Genomic DNA, 19,245 nt, shown 5'->3' on the forward strand with positions numbered 1-19,245 from the left:
GTAGTGTGAAGGTAAGCCACAATAGGAAGTGCCAAAAGCGAACTCCAGGAGGTAACAGAAGAGCAACGCGTCCCATACTGGTGATCAAAGGAATCATCGAAGGAGGCGGCATAGGATGGGTGACCACACATGGCAGACAAATGGCATGCATACCTGCTGAGGAGAGAGTCACAGTGGTAGGACAGTGGTAGCTCAGCAGCTTCAGCATACAGACTCTCAAACTGGGTTAGTGTAAAAGGCGCCAGTGGTCAAACGGATACCACGATGGTGGATAATGTTGAGACAGTGTAAGAGGGATGGATGTGCAACCGCATAAACAAAATACCTATACTTGAGTTTCGAATGGACAAAGAACCAGTACAAATGTAGGAGGGTGGTTCGATCAGAACCCCGGGAAGTACCACTGAGGACATGTAGGACACTAAGGAACCGCATACAGCAGGCTGCCATTAAGACACATGGCAAGACCAAGAGAGTTTCCTATTGATCATGAGCCCCGGGAATTTTGTAGTTTTAACGAACGATGGCAATAGGCCCAAGATGTGATGATGGTGGGATAAACCGATGGCACCACCAGAAATTCAGTGGAAAAATGAAAGCCACTGTCAATGCACCAGGAGTAAAGACGATCAAGACATCGCTGAAGATGCCGCTCAGTGAGACAGGTCTGTGGAGAACTGCAATAGGCAGCAAAATCGTCAACAAAAAGGCAGCCAGAGACGCTCGGCAGGAGACAGGCCATTATAGGATTAATGCCAATAGCAAAGAGGACGACACTCAAGACGGAACCCTGAGGCACATGCTTTTCCTGGATAAAGGTGTCTGACAAGGCAGAACCCACATGCACCGTGAAAACTCTTTTAAAAATTCTTGAAGGAAACAGGCAGGCGGCCAAGGAAGCCCCACGTGTAAAGAGTACGAACGATAACAGTTCTCCAGCAGGTGTCGTTGGCCTCCTCCAAATCGAAAAACATGGTCACAGTCTGGGATTTCTGCAGAAAACCATTCATGACATGGGTAGACAAAGTAATGAGACGGTCAACTGCAGAACACCAAGCTCGAAATCCACACTGTGCATTTGTTAGTAAATAGCGAGACTCGAGCCACCATACCAACCGGGCATGAATCATACATTCCATCACCTTGCAAACACAACTGGTGAGACAGATGGGGCAGTAGCTAGAAGGAAGGTTTTTGTCCTTACTGGTCTTAGGTATGGGTATGACAGTGGCTTCATGCCAAAGTCCGGGGAATGTGCCTTCTGGTCATATGCTGTTGTACGTGTTAAGCACAAAGTGCTTGCCTGCAAGAGAAAGGTGCTGCAACGTCTGAATGTGGACAGCGTCTGGCCCTGGGGCAGAGGATCGGGAGGAACTGAGAGCATGATCTAGCTCCCACATAGTAAAGGCGGTGTTGTAGCACTCCTGATTCTGAGAAAAGAAGGGTATTGCCCGAGCCTCCTCCACATGCTTCCAATGGAAGAAGGAAGGGTGATAGTGGGAAGAGCTCGAAACGTCTGTAAAATGGCGACCCAAGGTGTTAGTGATAGCAATAAGGTCCATTATGACATTGTCTGCTACTGTCAGGCCGGGAATTGGCAAATGGATCTTGGTCCCAGAGAGCCATCGGAAGTTGGCCCACACGACAGAGGAAGGCATGAAACTGTTAAAAGAACTAGTGAATGCAATCCAGCTAGCTTTTCTGCTATCCTGAAGAACAGGAAACAATTTGCACGCATCTGAATGCAGTTTGCCATTGTAGAATGATGGTTACAAACGTGGAGAGCACACCTCCGTGCGCGAATTGCGTCACGGCATGCCTCAATCCACCAAGGGACTGGGCCACAGCATGGTAATGAGGAAGTGTGAGGAATGGAACATCCCGCGACAGTAAAGACAACATTTGTGAGATATTCCTCCCGGTCATCACAACTGGGGATATCTTGTTCTTTGAAGGTTGCCAGGGAGGAGTAAAGCCGCCAGTCAGCCTTAGTAAGCTGCCAGCTGAGTGTGCACACAGGTGGGTTAGGAGTTGGCAAACGGATAGCACAAGAGAAATGGTCGCTCAAGTAGGCATCAGAAAGAATGGACCACTCAAGACAATGGGCAAGCTGGGAAGTGCAGAACGATAGGTCCAAATGGGAATAGGGGTGTGAGGAGTCGGAAAGGAAAATAAGTGCTCCAATGTTAAGGCAGAAGAAGTTAAGTTGGTTAAGGTCAGCCAACAGGGCACCTCTATGACAGTTTCTGGGAGAACACCAAAGGGGATGATGTGCATTAAAGTCACCTTGTAGCAGAAATGGGGGAGGTAGCTGCCCAATAAACTGATGGCAGTCTGCTCTGGTGACGCTGAATGACGGAGGAACAAAGTGGTACAGATGCAAAAGGTAAGGTGGGGAATAAAAAGGCGAACTGCAACAGCCTGAAGATGGGCAGTCAGGTAGAAGGGTTGATCATGAATGTCATCCCATATGAGCAGCATGACACCCCCATGAAATGGAATGCCAACCTCAGGGGGAAGGTCAAAACGAACGGGGAAGAAATGTGAAAGCTCAAAGCAGTCGTGAGGGCGCAATTTCGTTTCCTGAAGGCAGAGTACAAGGGGACGCTGCGATGCTAAAAGCGGCAGTAAATCCTCTTTGTGGGACGGAAGGCTGTGAACGTTCCATTGGAGAAGAGTCATGATGAGGAAGAAATGTCATCTCGGCGGCTACTGAGTGACAGCCTGTGTAGAGTTGCTGCTGCAGCACACAGACATGGGAGGATTCTGCTCCATGGGGTGCACAGAAGCATCAGCTGGCTTGTGCTGTCGGTCTGTGGAGTCCAACATTTAAAAACGGTTGGTAGTGTGCACCGGTGACACGGAGGCTGGCTGGGCTAAGGTATCACGTGGCAGCAGTGTCAAGGAGGAGGAGGAGGAGGAGGAGGAGGAGGAGGAGGAGGAGAATGTTTGCCGAAAGTGGATGTCTTTGAGCCTTTCCAGTTAGAGGAAGACTCGGGTGGTGTTTGGCTGGAGGGACGTAGGAAGTCTTCACGGGAGTACTCCTGTCCTTTCCGGTCTAACGTTTGTGTAGGCTACACCCCTTGAATCGAGTTTGACGGCTTGCTGCACAGTTGGACGGAGGGATGGTGATGCTACCGTGACACTAGGCAATTTCACAACCTCAGAGCTGAAGTTGAGGTTGCATGTCTGCGTGGCCATGTCCTTTATGGAGCTAGGGTAACAAGAACAGAACTATAGGTGCCAGACAGGAGAATGCGGGGTTTGCGACTAGCCGATAAGTTGCGAGGGACTGGGTAAGGCACTTTTTCCTTTACCAGGATCTCTTGGACAGCCCACTCATCACGATACACGGGACAATCCCGAGAGGAGCCGATACCACGGGGATAAGGAGGCGGACAATGGCCCTCGTGTGCATCCCTACCACAGGTTACACATTTGGCTGGGTGTTGACAAGACATTATAGTGTGGTTGAAACGATGACACCCGTAGCACTGCATCGAGTTCGGAATGCACGGCTGGATTGTGATAATTTCATAGCCTGTTTTGATCTTGGACAGAAGCACCACTCTATCAAAGGTGAGAAAAAGAGTGCGGGTGGACACTATGGAGGAATTTACCTTTTTCGTCACCTGATGGATGGCAATGACATCTTGATCAAAGAGGTAAGATTGGATTTCGGCCTCGGTTAGACCACTGAGCAGCCTCGTGCAAATAACACCATGGGAAGAATTCAAAGTTCTATGGGACTCGACACAAACAGGATAGCCATGGAAAAGCAAGGTGGCAAGCAGTTGTTGTGCTTGAGAATCAGAAATAGTCTCCAAAAGTAAAGTGCCATTCCATAAACACGAGCAAGATTTCACAGGGCCGGCAATTGATCAACCACCTTTCTGAATAATAAACGGATTTACCGTGGTGGTCGACTGAACCACGGTGTAGCGGGAGGGGTCTCTGAATCATTGGCCTCATTATATTTATGTTTTGTAAGCATTGACTGTGAAGACGATTGGCTCAGTGTCATAAAATCCCCCAGGATTGCCAGCATCTCCAATGGTGCGCTCCTTCCCCTTCAAAGGGGGGTGCACCCGCATTAGGTGGTTATTCTCATCTCAGGTCACACCTCCCGAACGCCTGACAGAGGGACAAATCAGCAATTTGGGAAGGATGCAGCTCAGGCAATCACCCCTCCCTGGCCCTGGCCTCACCCCTCCCTGGGTCTGGCCTGTACCAAGGGTTATGTGCAAACCCTACCTGTCAACCAGGGGCTGGGAATTAAGTGTTCCCAGTCACCTGCTACATATCAGATACGTGGGCTGGCCTTCAGGAGTGCACAGGGAGGAAGAAGAAAAAGAGGAACCTCAAACATCGAAGCAGAGGAACAAGAGGAGAAGAGAAATAAAAAAAGGAAAAGGGAGCGAAAGAACAGTGTTCTTAGTCAGCGACAGACAATGCGGAACATTCCCAGTAACACCCCAGACACGCTGCGCAAGGGAGAGGGAAAAGAATGGCAAGAGGGCAGACATGCAGCACGTAAGGCAAAAGATGCTCAGGCCCCGTGGTAGCCAAGCACAAACCCACCAAAGAGTGGCGAGCCCCCTGGGGTTAATATACAGGGTGATTCACGGACATGCAAATATTTCAGTATGTTATTCTGCAAGTAGAAATAAAGAAAAACGTTCATATAAACGTAGGTCCACAAATGTTTAGTTACGGAGTTACAGCTAATAAAAGATTTTGCCTGAAATTTAGCAACTTCGCTAATACGAAGCCATCGCAAAACTGTACGAGGTTACAGTAAAGCAGGATTTCCATTTATTTTGTTGTTATTACTGTGGTGAATCTAATAAAACATGTCCCAGACGTGTATCTGCAGTAGTTTTCCAGAACATCCGGAGTTCACAATCTAGGGTATGGCATACACTGAAGTACAATAATCTGTATCCTTACCATAAAAAAAGTGCTTCATTTACACCCGGGAGATCCTGCCCTTTACTTGCGGAGTTGTGCAACTGGTTAAATACTAATTCGGCAACAATTAACATAACAAGCACATATGGTCTGAAGCAAGCCCACACGCAACAGTGCATCGCCATTTCCAGCAGCGATTTAACATAAATGTGCGGTGAGGTATAATCAGCACACACTTTATTGGACCATTCAGTTTCCCAGGACGTCTAATTGGTGAGACATACTTCAATTCCTTCAAGAAGAAATGCACCGCTTGCTCGAAGATGTTCCACCTACTACGCAATTGCAAATGTATTTTCAATATGGTAGCGTGCCTCCACATTGAACCAACACCATTACTACACATTTAAATGTACATTTTCCCCAGAAATGGATTGGTCGTGGTGCTACCCGTCTGTGGCCACCCTGATTGCCTGATTTAACACCAATGTATTTTTGTGTATGGGGATGGATAAAAGACATAGTTTATGAGAACAAAGTCAATACACGTGAAGCATTACTTGTTCACATTATGAATGCAACAGACGAAATTAAGAACAACCCGGTGAAGCTGAAACAAACAACAAAATCTGTTGTTCAATTTCCTTAATACTGAGCTTTGTATATTCTGGTTTAACATGAATTCAAGTGTGCCGTGGTATTAATAAAAGCAGATTAACTGACCCATTCATACAGTTTCAGTTAATGTTATTACCATCATTTTTCCACAATTAAATTCTCCACAACTTCTGTTGAAAGCTTTGCACAATTGTCTGGAATTTAAAAAACAAATTGGGCCAAGTAGTTAATAAATTAAAAATTTTACGACATTACCTCTTTGCTTCTCAGGATGTTCTGGGAAACTACCGCAGATAGACGTCTGGGGCATGTTTTATTAGATTCACCACACCAATAACAACAAAATAAATGGAAATTGTGCTTTCCTTTAACCTCATATGGTTTTGCGGTGGTTTCATATTAGCGAAGTTGCTAAATTTCAGGCAAAATCTTTTATTAGCAGTAACCCCATAACTAAACATTTGCGAACCTATGTTTATATGAACTTTTTTTTCTTAAGTTTTACTTGTAGAACAACATATTAAAATATTTGCATGTCTTTGTGAATCACCCTGTATGACAGAAGTAATGGGCCCATAGCGGAACTGTTGTACTGCACTTGGAAAAAGTTTTGCTTGTGAGTTTAGCAAGTAGAACATCAAAGTCAACAATGTGGAAAGCTTTGTTGAAATCCAAAAAGCCCTTAAAACAGACACCTTCTGCTGTACAAAGCTTGTTTCAATTTGTCAGTCACTTTTATGAGAGCTGTCTTCATGCTGTGATTTTGCCAGGAACCAGACTAATATTAATCCAAAACATTATTTGGTGTTAAATATCTAGGAGGCTGTTCTAAAGCCATTGGTTATCTTGGCAGAATGCAAATGGCCTATAGTTGGAGGATTGTTTGTCAGATTCCTTCAATGGGTAATTGTTTTATATATATTTCCTGTTACAATTTCTGATAATTGACGGTAAGCCTACCAAACATGATGCTGCATATGGTACTCAACACTGGCATTGGTAGCTTTCCCTGAATCGAGATACTCAAGCCACACCTTTGACACAATGGCATGTGTGTAAAAATCTGATTGCCTGCACAACCTGTGATGAAACATCCCACAGGAGTGCACATATAAAGTGGCCATGACCAAGTAGGTTAATTTCTTGTGTGCTCATCCCACACTACTCTATCATTATGCAAAAACAAGAGCTGATGGAAAGGGCTGGCAACATCATGATAATGTAACATGCCAAACTGTTCCACTTTTCTTGGTAACATGGGTGCCAGTTCTTCAACGTACCTCGAATTGATCATGGTATATCTTTCCCCTTTTGGAGCTTATTATAATATTATGAGCCTCTTTTGTGTACCTTTCCTTTTATGTACTTTTTAACTATTTTTAATTTGTTAGGCACCTTGGCCCCATAAACAGTAACATGTAGACACTATTGGAAGTATAATGTCACATGCTCAGTACTTCTCATCTTGTTACAGCCAACTGAGCCTAGATCTGAGACAAGTCATCTTTTTTAGCCAACCTGTTAAGATTTAAAAAGCAGTACCTCGATTTAACAAAACTGCCAGATTCACAGTCATAGTGTGAGGAATACAGGGGTATTCTAAGAGAGAAGCAGAATGATTCAGAAGCATCTACTACATGTCGGTGTACATACAGCTACTGTACGATGTGATATATGCCGGTGTCATGGTACAAGTGTGTGTACCATTAATACTGATGGTACTATCTTTATAGGGTAATTTTTATGCAAGATGAACTGGGGATGCTGAATGACTCCCACCATCATCACATAGACAAACAGTGCAAGGACATACTACATATACCTGTCTGACCCAGAACATCATTCAACTGGAGACCTGTGAATCCAAAACGACAATATAGCCTATCATTATCAGACAGAGTCAGACTGGTATGATGAACAGTTCGTGGACTTCAAATTTGTTCAGGAAGTGAAAGCACTGGCAAGAAAAATGTACACACCTTGCTCTGATTGATGTCCAGATGTTTGGAGAAACTAATAAGCACCCCTAAGTCACGGTTCCACATCACATCATGAAATGCTAAAAGTATCAGGGAAACAGAGATTACTGCATAATAGGTGTAAAAGAAAGCATGGGACTATAGATACAGAGATACTGAATGAGACGGGTTTGGCTGTAAAGAAAGCAAAGTGTGATGCCTTCAATGACTACAGTAGCAGAATACTGTCAAATGATATTTTGCAAAACCTGAAGAAATTCTGGTCATTTGTAAAGGCTGTTAAGTGGCACCAATGTTAGTGTCCAGGCCCTACTGCACGAGACAGGAAATGAAACTGAGGGCAGGAAAGCAAAAGCTGAAATGCTTAATTCCATTTTCAAATGCAAACCCCAGGAGAATTTCCCCAATGTAATCCTCATACCACTGGAAAGATGAATGAAATAAGAATTAGTGTCACTGGTGTTGGGAAACAGCTAACGAAAACTACTGTCCAATATCCCCGACACAAATTTGTTGCAAAATCTCGGAACATATTTCTAAGCTCCAACATTATGGCCTCCTCAATACCAACTGACACAGATTCCGAAAACATAGATCATGTGAAACCCAACTTGCACTCTTCTCACGTGATCAGGTAGAGGCAGTATTTCTTGACTTCCGAAAAGCATTTGACTCAGTACCACACCTACGATTATTGTCAAAAGTATGATTATATAGGGTATCAATCCCCTAGTAACTTGTAAAGTAGGGCATACCCTCTGCCCTGCCCCTCCTGATGATCTGCAGAGTATAGATGTAGATATAGAAGTAGGTGATCCCTACAAACTTAAAGGTAAGTGTCTAATTCTAATGACCATTTGAATACAGTATGAAATTTTCACCAATATGGAAAGAAGCAGAATTTATGTGTTTAAATAAGTCACCCAAGTACCCCTAAACTGGAGAAAATTATCGATGGAAATAACGGGGGGAAAAAATCTCTTAGGAATTATCACTTTGTTTTATTCTGAGCATGCTTGGTAATAAATGAAACATGTCAATTTCCTTCTGTAAACCTCATGCACCATTTTTGGGCCATAATTTCAACTGACTCTCCAGCCTCAAGTAGTGGCAGATTTTTCTAGTGTATTCCTTTTGAACCTAAGAAATGCCTGTGTGCAAGCCACTATGGCCTTGATTAATGTATGTTTTTAGAATCTCCATTTTAAGTTTTCATCTCCTAAATATTTTGGGTGTATTTTTTGGTAAACCAAGACCACAAAGGCCTGTACAGTCGAATTTACAGCGCTCAGTCATTATGCATCAATGACTCCTACATCACACCTAAAATGGCAAGATGTATGTACCACATACAGGTAAACTCAATTGCATTGATACTGTCTCAGCATCAGTACCATCAAAGCCCTGATATATTTATGATTTGCTTATGGACTCTGTATGTAAAAATGGTTGCATATAAAGCAGTTGTCATAAAACTACTTTTTTAACTCAACATGGAAACGTCAATGTAGAATTGAGTCTAAAAATCAGTTTTTTCTTCGATGTTGGCCTATTAGCATGTTCCAGTTGAAACCAATTCTCCACATTGTTCTAATAAATAAATTTAATTAAACTGATACTTTATAAATTGATTCTTCAATCCTTATAATAATATCTGTTCAACTGTCTTTAGATTAAGCCATTGGATTTGTTGCACACTTAAAAGAAAGCTGCTGACACTGATAATCTAAATTTACGCTTCACATAAATTACTAAAAAGACTAGAAGCTACAAGGTCATATAACAATAATGTTCTTGGCAGAGCTGTCTCAATATCAGTCTCAGCATCTGTCAATGCCAATTTATGAAATGATCCTTGCAAAAATTTGCAACTGCCAAACTGAGAAACAAAGTAACTGAACAAATTATTTCACTCTTGCTATGAGTACAAAAGATTTTGCAGCTGCTTTGGTGTTAACTATTAGCCTGTGAAAAAATGCTAGATCTGCTCTTATTAGTTCAACTTAACCTGGCTGGTCAAACAGATACAAAGAAAGGTAGATATCCTTTTATCGAACAGCCAAAATGGCTCTGAGCACTATGGCACTTAACTTCTGAGGTCATCAGTCCCCTAGAACTTAGAACTACTTAAACCTAACTAACTTAAGGACATCACACACTTCCATGCCTGAGGCAGGATTCGAACCTGCGACTGTAGCAGCAGCGCGGTTCCGGTCTGAAGCGCCTAGAACCGCTAGGCCACGCCGGCCGGCTCGACCAGCCAAGTTTTATTAACCACTCACTATATATTCTGATCATTAGTTGCTAAATTTGGCGTGGCAAAATGTACATTGCTTTATTTGCCTCTATACGTACATTGGGTAGAAATTACAAAAAGACTATTACACCACTTACTTAATATCTTTCCCCTTTGCGGCTCGTTGGGCAGCAAGTTTCAGGTGAGCTCTTCTTTCGGCATCTGTTTGCTTTGTCTTGGCAAGAGCTCTTTTGTATGACAGTGTGCACAGCCAACAAAGAAGTTTTCCATCGACCTGTAAACAAATCATCGAAGTTACATGTACAGATGTGACAACGCTTTTTCTCTGAAAAATGAGGCTGTGCTTGACACCAGATGAAATTAATAAGATCAGGATATCACAGAAAACAAGTAACAACCTCATGATTTATGTGGAATAATTAATTATCTTTAGTGTGGATTAGGCAGTTTGTACAATGTTTTATGCACGACATTCTACGCATTGGGCCGCAATATCACAGCTTCTATGGGAATCACCTTATTACCAATTCTAGCAAATTACAATTATATTATCATATGATAGCACAAATAACATCACACAATAACACTGCACAAATTGTGCAATAATATTTTAGGACTCTATAAGCAGATGAAGAAAAAAAAAAAGATAGTGTGGAGGGTGGGATGTGTAAGCTAATGGCTGAAACTTCCATCTTTCTCCTCATATTTTAAAACCCTCCCTTTCTCCAACCCTCAACCTCATGTACTCCAATATTTGGTATTTATTACAGAGAAGGAGGTATGTCACCCAATTACTTACATACTTTACAGCCATATTCTAAACTGATAACATGAGAACTAAAAATTCCAAGAGGTCGACATTCAATCTCAAATTCTACACCACATAATCAATCAAAGAACTCTATGAATTCATTAGTATAACTGTTCTTGGTAATACTGCATAGTATGATTATTGTTGTTCTGTTTCTAACTGCAACATGTTCTCTCTCTCTCTCTCTCTCTCTCTCTCTCTCTCTCTCTCTCTCAACTACATGGTCTTGGGTGGCAAGATCTACCACACATCACAACTGCATCTTGAAGTGTATCAACATCAAAAAGTTTGTCAATGTTATTGGATGACTGGTAACCATGGAATATTAAATAAATGATGCCACTGATATATCAGAAGAGATAAACTCCAATTGTTTTTGGGAATTGGTTTGTTACTGTCCATGATTCACAGTGTGTGACTCAAAAGTCTGTTAACATTTGAAAATGCGCTAATTCAAGGAATAATGAAGACAAGAGGTAAAAATTGATACACATGCTTGAAATGGCACAGTGTTTTACTGAAATCAACAACAAGTGCAGAAAAACTGGCTATCAGATGGCAATGGACAGCAAAATGTCAATGATATCATACGAGAATCGTATATAAAATGAGCTGTAGTGAGAGAGGGCGTCAGATGCATCAGCAATCACGGCATGTTGACTTTACCAGGAAAGACACTGTCAGTGAAGCTTTACAATCAGAATGAAGAATCCGCTTCTGCAGGTTCAAGATCCTATTGTCATGAGAGTATTTGAACTGTTAAAGGTCCTGTAACAAGTGTTATCGAGAAGAAAATTATCACACAGTCCAAAGCAACATTTTGTTTAGATCAGCTGCACAGTGGGCGACCAGTCATAAGTGCTACTGCTACTCAGACAATTAGGAAGAAATGGAGACATTAGCGGGTTCAACTCTGTACAGTTAAGTCAGCAATTGTGAAGACACACATGGCACCAGGATTCCATGCACTACTGTTCAACAGAGTGCTAAGACACACCCTCAATGTTAGCTGTACAAAACCCAGTATCATCATGAACTGTTAGCCTCACTTTTTCAACTCAAGACAGTATCTGCAGTGTGGGCACTTCAAAAAATGGGAGATGATGATGATTGGTTGTCTAACGTGTTGTGGACCAATGAAGCCCATTTCATAATCTGAGGGTCTCTCAACAACCACAACTGAAGAACTTGAGCTGCTGAAAATCTTTGAACTGTTGTGAAAACCACACTGCATGACGAGAAAATCACGGTGTGGTGTGGATTTAGTACATCAATGATAACTATACCCTTTTTCTTTGAGGAAATGCGGGACACTGCTATTCAAACAGTCAGTGTGATGGAAGTGAGGTATGCCAGTATGTTACAGAATCACGCCATCCCTAGCGTGGCTGATAAAACCGTGTTAGAATGTGAGGTGGTGATTAGCCCTGTACTGCTACACGTGCGAAATATTTCTTGCGAACATCATTTGATGAGGATTGCGTGATGAGCCGCTAGTTCCGTCATGCTTGGCCACCCAAGGTTCCTGAACTCAATCCACATGATTATTTTATTTTATTTTATTTTTGAGGGGGGGGGGGGGGGGTATCTTTATCTGAAGCCTTAACTCTACCATGATTTATCTCATTAGGGATGCTGAAAACCATACCTACTGGTAAGTTGTACAATGCTGTTCACAATATTGTCCCTCAACCACAAATATTGATGATGAATGATGGCAGACACAAGCATTTGTTATAAAGAACATCATCTATGCTAATCATCAATTACTATGCTAATCATAGCTTTTTTATCATATGTAGCACCATCTGTTGGTTGTTTTGTGAACTTTCTTTTTAGTGTCAATGAAACGTCATGTCATTTCAAGCATGCGTCAATTTTTACCTCTTTATCTACATTATTACAAGAAGTATCGAATTTTCATACATTGACGGACTTCTGGGTCACCCTGTATATCCATCACTTCGTGGTGCAGTGAGAGAGAGAGAGAGAGAGAGAGAGAGAGAGAGAGAGAGAGAGAGAGAGAGAGAATGTACAGTATACGAAAGCCAGTGGACCAGTCCAAGAAAGCAAAGTACAATCAATTCACTGAGGAGGATAAGCCCAGTCTTTCATTGATAAAGAAGGGATCATCTTATTGACTACCTTCCAAAGAGAACAGTAGCAAATGGCAAATATAGTACAAGACTTCTGACCCAACTGTATAAAAAAAAATGAGAAGATTGGCTTGCAAAAGCACGAGGAGTGGGTGGAGAGGGGAGGGAAGGAGGGCGATACCTTCCAACTTCTCCCTACTCCAACATTTTATGAAATTTGCAGCTGGAAAACATTTTGAGGCAAATGAAGAAGTTATGGCAGATACAGGGAGATATTTTAAAGGTAATTCACAACTGCTCTTCAAGAATCAAATACATCCACTGGATACTTCTTGGATCTTGGAGAGCTGCATCAAAACAGTCTTTAAACTTAAGTCCATAGAAACATGCTGGACTAAATGAATTTACGTAAGTGGTAAACTGTGAAATAATTGACGTATATTTGAGCTAAAAGCAGTATCTCACTGACCAGCTGACAAATTTTAAACTAAACTTCGTATTATACACTGCTCAGAAGCTGTATGTGATACTGAAATTCTAAAATGACAGGTCTAATAAAATTTACAATATAACATATTCACTTCAACAAAGGTCTGGATGACACTACAGAATAAGTCTACTTGTACGAAGATGGAGGATTAAATGGCGACAAGAAAACAGATGGCAGTACCTTAAAATGAGAACAAGAAAGAACCCTGAATCATGAATTGCTTTATAAATATCCAACTAAAAATGATTGTTTAAGAAATAACATGTAATCAAAAATTGAAACAACATGGAGCAATTCTAAGGAAAGCTACATACAAACAATAATAATGCAAGTTGGAATGAAAACTTTGCTAGCTTCCAGACAATCTTGCCCAACACAACCCTTCACCCCAATCTACCCGCCGAACTGTCATCCCAGCATTTTAATTTCAGCTGGCACAAAAATTGCACATGTATTTTTGTGTGTCTATCAACAGCTCAATGCTTCTACTATTCAGTGTAAAGTTAAGTAAACTGAAAGAATATAACAGCATGCCACTGGAATTGTAACCAGTCAGTATTATTGCATTAGAAAGCTACAGGACGAATTTTTTTACAGGAAATATTTGAAGTAAGATAATTATAATTTTGGGACAAGTGGTTATGTAACTTCAATGAACCATACTTTCAATATACCATAAATTAAATCTGCACCTCCACTTTCACTTCTGTGTAGAATTCATGAGCACAAAGTCCTCTCTCGTACTTTAAAAAAATTCCATTCTAGAATGCAACAGGTAGGGAAGTAATCAACCACAATATGTATTCTATGTACAGCATACAGTGGACTGCAAAGTATAGTGCATTCTTTATTATAGCCTACTCACAGGCATTCATCAAAATCTCCTCATCCCTCAAACGAGAGGACAATTCTACATATGTTTTAGTGACCATAACTAAACCTAATGTATCATTTGTCAAGCAATGAGCTGTTCGTCCACAGAAACACATGTTCCAGGAAACTGAATTTAAGTACCAAAATGCACCATTGCCCTTCCAGGCTGACAATTTGCTTTGCCAGTGAGTACATATTCTCACTGTCAAAAAAGGAATATCAACAATGTAAGAAAATATAGATTGCTAATGACCATAAAGAAGACATTAAATTGCATACAGGTATAATTACAAGACACTTACATACGAATACATATAGATTTCAGCCACAGCCTTCATCAGCAAAAGAGAAACACACAACATTCTTACACACAAGCAAGCACACCTCATGCACTCATGACTGCCAACCTTAGCATCTAGTGCCGGAATGCAGCTATCATGTGGGATGCAAGGAGCAATCTGGACGGAGTGGGGAAGGGTAAAAGCAGTGTACAAGTGGGTAGACAGGTGAACGCTGTCTGGAGGAGTGTGCAGGGACTAGAATGACAACAAGTGCAGCATTAGGAGATTGTGGAGCAGGAAGGTGGGGAAAAGAGGAGCGAAAAAAGAGAGGAGCAGGGAAAGATGGGCAGATGCGTTGGCAGAGGACGGTAAATAAACACAGTGGGAGATGAGAATGGGAAGTAGTTGATAGGATAGAGGGGATGGAAATTGTTGGGGGGAGGGTTTAAGGCAATATGTTATCTTGGGTTGAGACAGGGATGGTTGCGGAAGTGGAGAATGTGTTGTGAGGATAACTCCCATTTGCGCAGTTCGAAACAGCTGCTGGTGGTAGGAAGGATCCAGATGACTCAGGTAGTGAAGCAACCACTGAAATCAAGTATGTTATGTTCAGCTGCGTGTTGTGCCACAGGGTGGTCTCCTCTGCTCTTGGCTGCAGTATGGCAGTGGCCGCTCATTCTGGTGGACAGCTGGTTGGAAATCACACCAACATAAAAAGCTGCACAAGGATGGCAGCAGAGCTGGTAAATGACATGGCTGCTTTCACAGGTGTCCCTGTCCATGATGAAACAAGGTAAACCTGTGACAGGCCTGAAATGGGGAATGCTGTGTGGGTGGATTGGGCAGGACTTGCAGCTTGGTCTTCCACAGGAATATGATGCTTAAGGCAAGGTGCTGGGATAGGGAGTGGCACGGGCAGACTAGGATGTTGTGGAGGTTGGGTTGGCAATGGAACACCACTTTATGAGGGGTGGGATGTTTCTTGGGTAGGATGTTCCTCATTTCAGGGCATCATGATAGGTAATCATCAAAGGATGTGGCTCAGTTGTTCCAGGCAAGAGTGGTACTGGGAGACAAGTGGACACTCCTCTGTGGCTGATTCTTGGAAGTGGTGGGAAGATTGAGGGTGTGAGGTGAAATGGCATGGGAAATCTGTTTGCAGACTAAGTCTGGGGGACAGTGCCTGTCTGTGAAGGCCTTAGTGAGATCTTCAGCATACTGAGCAAGGGAGTTCTCTTCACTGCAGATATGCTGTCCCTAGGTGGCCAGGCTGTTATGGCAGGGGTGATTTGTCATCCCTTCCATACTTAAAAATTCTTTATTACCTATCGTTATGCCCTGAAATGAAGGACATCCTACCAGAGATAATTCCCACCCTTTCTAAGGTGGTGTTCTGTCACTCATACAACCTCTAGAACATCCTAGTCCATCCCAATGCTACTCCCAATCCTAACCCCTTGCCACAAGGATCATATTCCCTGTGGAAGAGCAAGGTGTAAGACCGCCCAATCCATCCAACCTGCACTTCCTATTCCAGTGCTGTCACAGGTTTATCCTACCAAATACAGGGCTGGGCCACCTGTGAAAGCGGTCATGTCATTTACCAGCTCTGCTGCAATTATTGCACAGCTGTTTATGTTGGTATGACTATCAACCAGCTGTCCATCAGAATGAACGGCCACTGCCAAACTGTAGCTAAGAGCAAAGGAGAATACCTGGGCACAACATGCAGCTGAACATAAACTTGATTTCAATGGCCGCTTCACTACCTGAGCCATCTGGATGCTTCTTACCACCAGCAGCGTTTTCAAACTGCAGAGATGGGTGTTATCCTTACAACACATTCTCCATTTCTGTAACTATCCCGGCCTTCATCTACAGTAACATACTGCCCCACAACCTCCACCCATCATTTTCCACCACCTCTATCCTATCTCCTCCCCATTCTCGTCTCCAATCCTGTTTATTTGGCACCATCTGCCAACACACCTGCCGATCTTTTCCCACTCCTCTCCTTTCCCCCCCCCCACCTCCCAGCCCCAAAACCTCCTGATGCTGCACTTCTTGTCTTTCTAGTCCCTGCACACTTCACCAGCCGTTGTCTTTCTAGTGCCTGCACACTTCACCAGTCATCATTTTGTCTCTCCCAGCCTGTACACTACTACCCGTTCCCCTTCCCCACCCCATCCAGGTTGCTGCTTGCATCCCACGTGATAGCTGCATTCCAATACAAGATGCTGAAGTTGGCGATCATGTGTGCATGAGGTGTACTTGCTTGTGTTTCTTGTTTGCTAATGAAGGCTGTGGCAGAAAGCTTTATGTAAGTGTCTTAGTAGCAATCTGTCTTTTCCTACATTGTTGATATTCCTACTTGGACTTTCCATTGTCTTTACAAACAAAAAGTCAATTTCAAAAAACAATTGCACAAATCTACATCCCCTTTTCCTGATACATAAAAGCAGCAGCAGCAGCAGCAGCATTAACAGTAGTAAAACATGCAGGAGAAGCTTCAGCAAAAGTGGCAGTGGCAATAGCAATAATAGTACTAATATGAAAAGCAACAGTACAAATAAGTAAAACTATTCAATTTTGTGCTGATCAAATTAAAAACAGCTGAGGAGTGTTTCCTTAAATCATAAATTAATTTCTTGTGTTTCCAGTTAAACAAATCTTCTCAAAACAAAATGCTCGTACCATTGTCCACAAGTCACACATTATATGCGTTGATCATGTTATAGTAATAAATGTTATACAGAAATTAAACTGAATAATTTTACTGGCTGTTTATTTTGTGTTTGCTTGTAAGCTTATTTCTATTGGAAATTACTGACATTGCCACCATCTTCCAGTTATGATTATTCCCATTTTCAACATAGCAACGCCACAGAAAACTTATACACAAACATAGAAACTCGTCAGAAAACTTTTCAGATAGCAGTATGTAATATTTGAAATCGAACTTTATATTATATTCACCAATGGTGAGAGATCAAACACATCCCACCCCTTTTTTCTTTTTCTTCTTTTCTCTCTCTCTCTCTCTCCCTCTCTATTTTTTTTTTTTGGGGGGGGGGGGGGGGCATAATGACCTTTAACAATGCAATATACAGCAAAAAATTTCTCTGTTTGAAAGAATAGTGATGGAATCCAACATGTTTCAATCACTGAACTGTTACGATATTTTTGTTGTCAATTTACAATGAAAAAGAGAGTAAGCATTTGCAGATCATTATCAAATCTACTTATCACAGCTTTCAATGCTGACAAGTAGGACATTTACACTATGTTTCTCTTTCTTGTCTGAATATTTTTTACCTACTCAATGCTGAAGACAAGCCAACCCTCCCCCCTCCCCACCACCCGTTTTAACAGCTGCGTATTACAGAAAAACTGTGGGTCACATTTTCCATATTTTTCAAAATTTTCTATGGGTTCTATTTCCCACTGTATTTTATCACCTTGCAAATTACCAACCTTAAGATATTCAGATTAGATTCTTGAAAAATGGCAGGATGGAGGAAGAAATTTACAATCCATCAGCCAATATCACAAACCTAATGAAATCTTTTAGTCACATTAATATATTGACAACATCATTAAAACACACTAAAACTTAAGATGAACAACACTATTCTTTGTACTGTTATCTGTTACTCAACACACTACAATCAGTTTCAGTAACTACAGTATGCAAGTAATACTGGTAACTCTATCCCAAATTAATTATACAAGATACAACTAAGAGCGTATTTCAGAACTGCATACATTGGGTCATCATAACAAGTAGTAGCTTGACAAAAATTTGTTCTCCTATTAGACCAGGGGTTTAAAAGGTGAGCCTCACATAGTTACAAGTCAAGAATATTTTACTGACCAAAGTTTTGCAATAAAACGTTGTTATATTGAACTATTCTTTTGACTATCACATACTTCTATTAATTCACTAATTTCTCCAAATCATGTTACGAGTAAAATGTTGCCCTTAGGAAGGTTGTGATATGAATAACGTATGTTGTTTTCACTGTTGATGCCCCCTTAACAAACCAGATGTATTCTCAATCTGCTGGACAGTTCTACATATTCAGTGAAAGATCTAATTTAGAAACTACAAGGCTCTCACTACACACACTTAAGTGTGTTTCATAAATAGCCAAGATTCTTCAACTGGTTCATTACAACAACACATTTCTGTTGTCAGATGACTTGGGGGGGGGGGGGGGGGGGGGGGGGAGGGGAGGGGGGGGGGGGGAGAAAAATCTGGTACATCCAGAGACTTGTTTATAACCATGTTGTTAATATGCACCACATTGTAACACTCTAATCAACAGTAGTTTCCTGCACCAGTAATATTAAACCATAAGTATATTTTTTAATTCTCTTGTAGGACAAAGGTAGTCTCAACAGTTTTGAAACTGAACTGTATTCAAGTACAAATATTTTTTTTTTTTACCATCATATCCAATATTAAAATTGCACCATAAAGCAATAAAATTTGTACAATCAATGTTCTTAAATGTTAATTACAACAGTTTTACAAATTTCTTTTTTTTTTTTTTTACAAACTTTTCACTTTTTTGTACAACTTATCTGGCCTATAGAGACTACTTTCATATCATCTTTGTATCTGCTGTTGTTTCACACGTAGTGGTGTAACTATACCTTCTTATCTTCATCTTTCCTATCAAAAGCACATTTTTGTTTGCACTGTTCACAAGTCACCGGAGGACCATATTTCTTCTCAGAGTTGGTACAACGTTGACACTTGTTCCCGATGAATGCTGCTATTGTATTGCAATATTCACAAGCTGAAGGTTTACCGAACTGCTTTACATTCTGCTCACATTTTTTACAAATTGCACTGGGGCTTCCTTTACTGAGAACAAAAGAGAGATACAATCTGTGTTACTGGGGTTGTCTTGAAATCGACAC

The 19,245-nt window shown here is 41.5% G+C and overlaps 1 protein-coding gene across 1 annotated transcript in view; it reads right to left on the reverse strand.

The window, feature by feature from the left end:
• The window catches only part of LOC124544917 (protein FAM76A), a 75,014-nt gene that overhangs the window by 45,713 nt on the left and 10,056 nt on the right, over positions 1–19,245 (reverse strand). The window contains exons 3-4 of the mRNA XM_047123656.1: positions 18,976–19,189; positions 9,903–10,039 (exon numbers count right to left, since the gene is read on the reverse strand). Coding sequence (XP_046979612.1) covers positions 9,903–10,039; positions 18,976–19,189 — 351 coding nt within the window. The remainder of the gene's footprint in view (positions 1–9,902; positions 10,040–18,975; positions 19,190–19,245) is intronic.

Source organism: Schistocerca americana, chromosome 8 (genome assembly GCF_021461395.2).
Source record: "Schistocerca americana isolate TAMUIC-IGC-003095 chromosome 8, iqSchAmer2.1, whole genome shotgun sequence".
NCBI classification, from domain to species: Eukaryota; Metazoa; Arthropoda; class Insecta; order Orthoptera; family Acrididae; genus Schistocerca; species Schistocerca americana.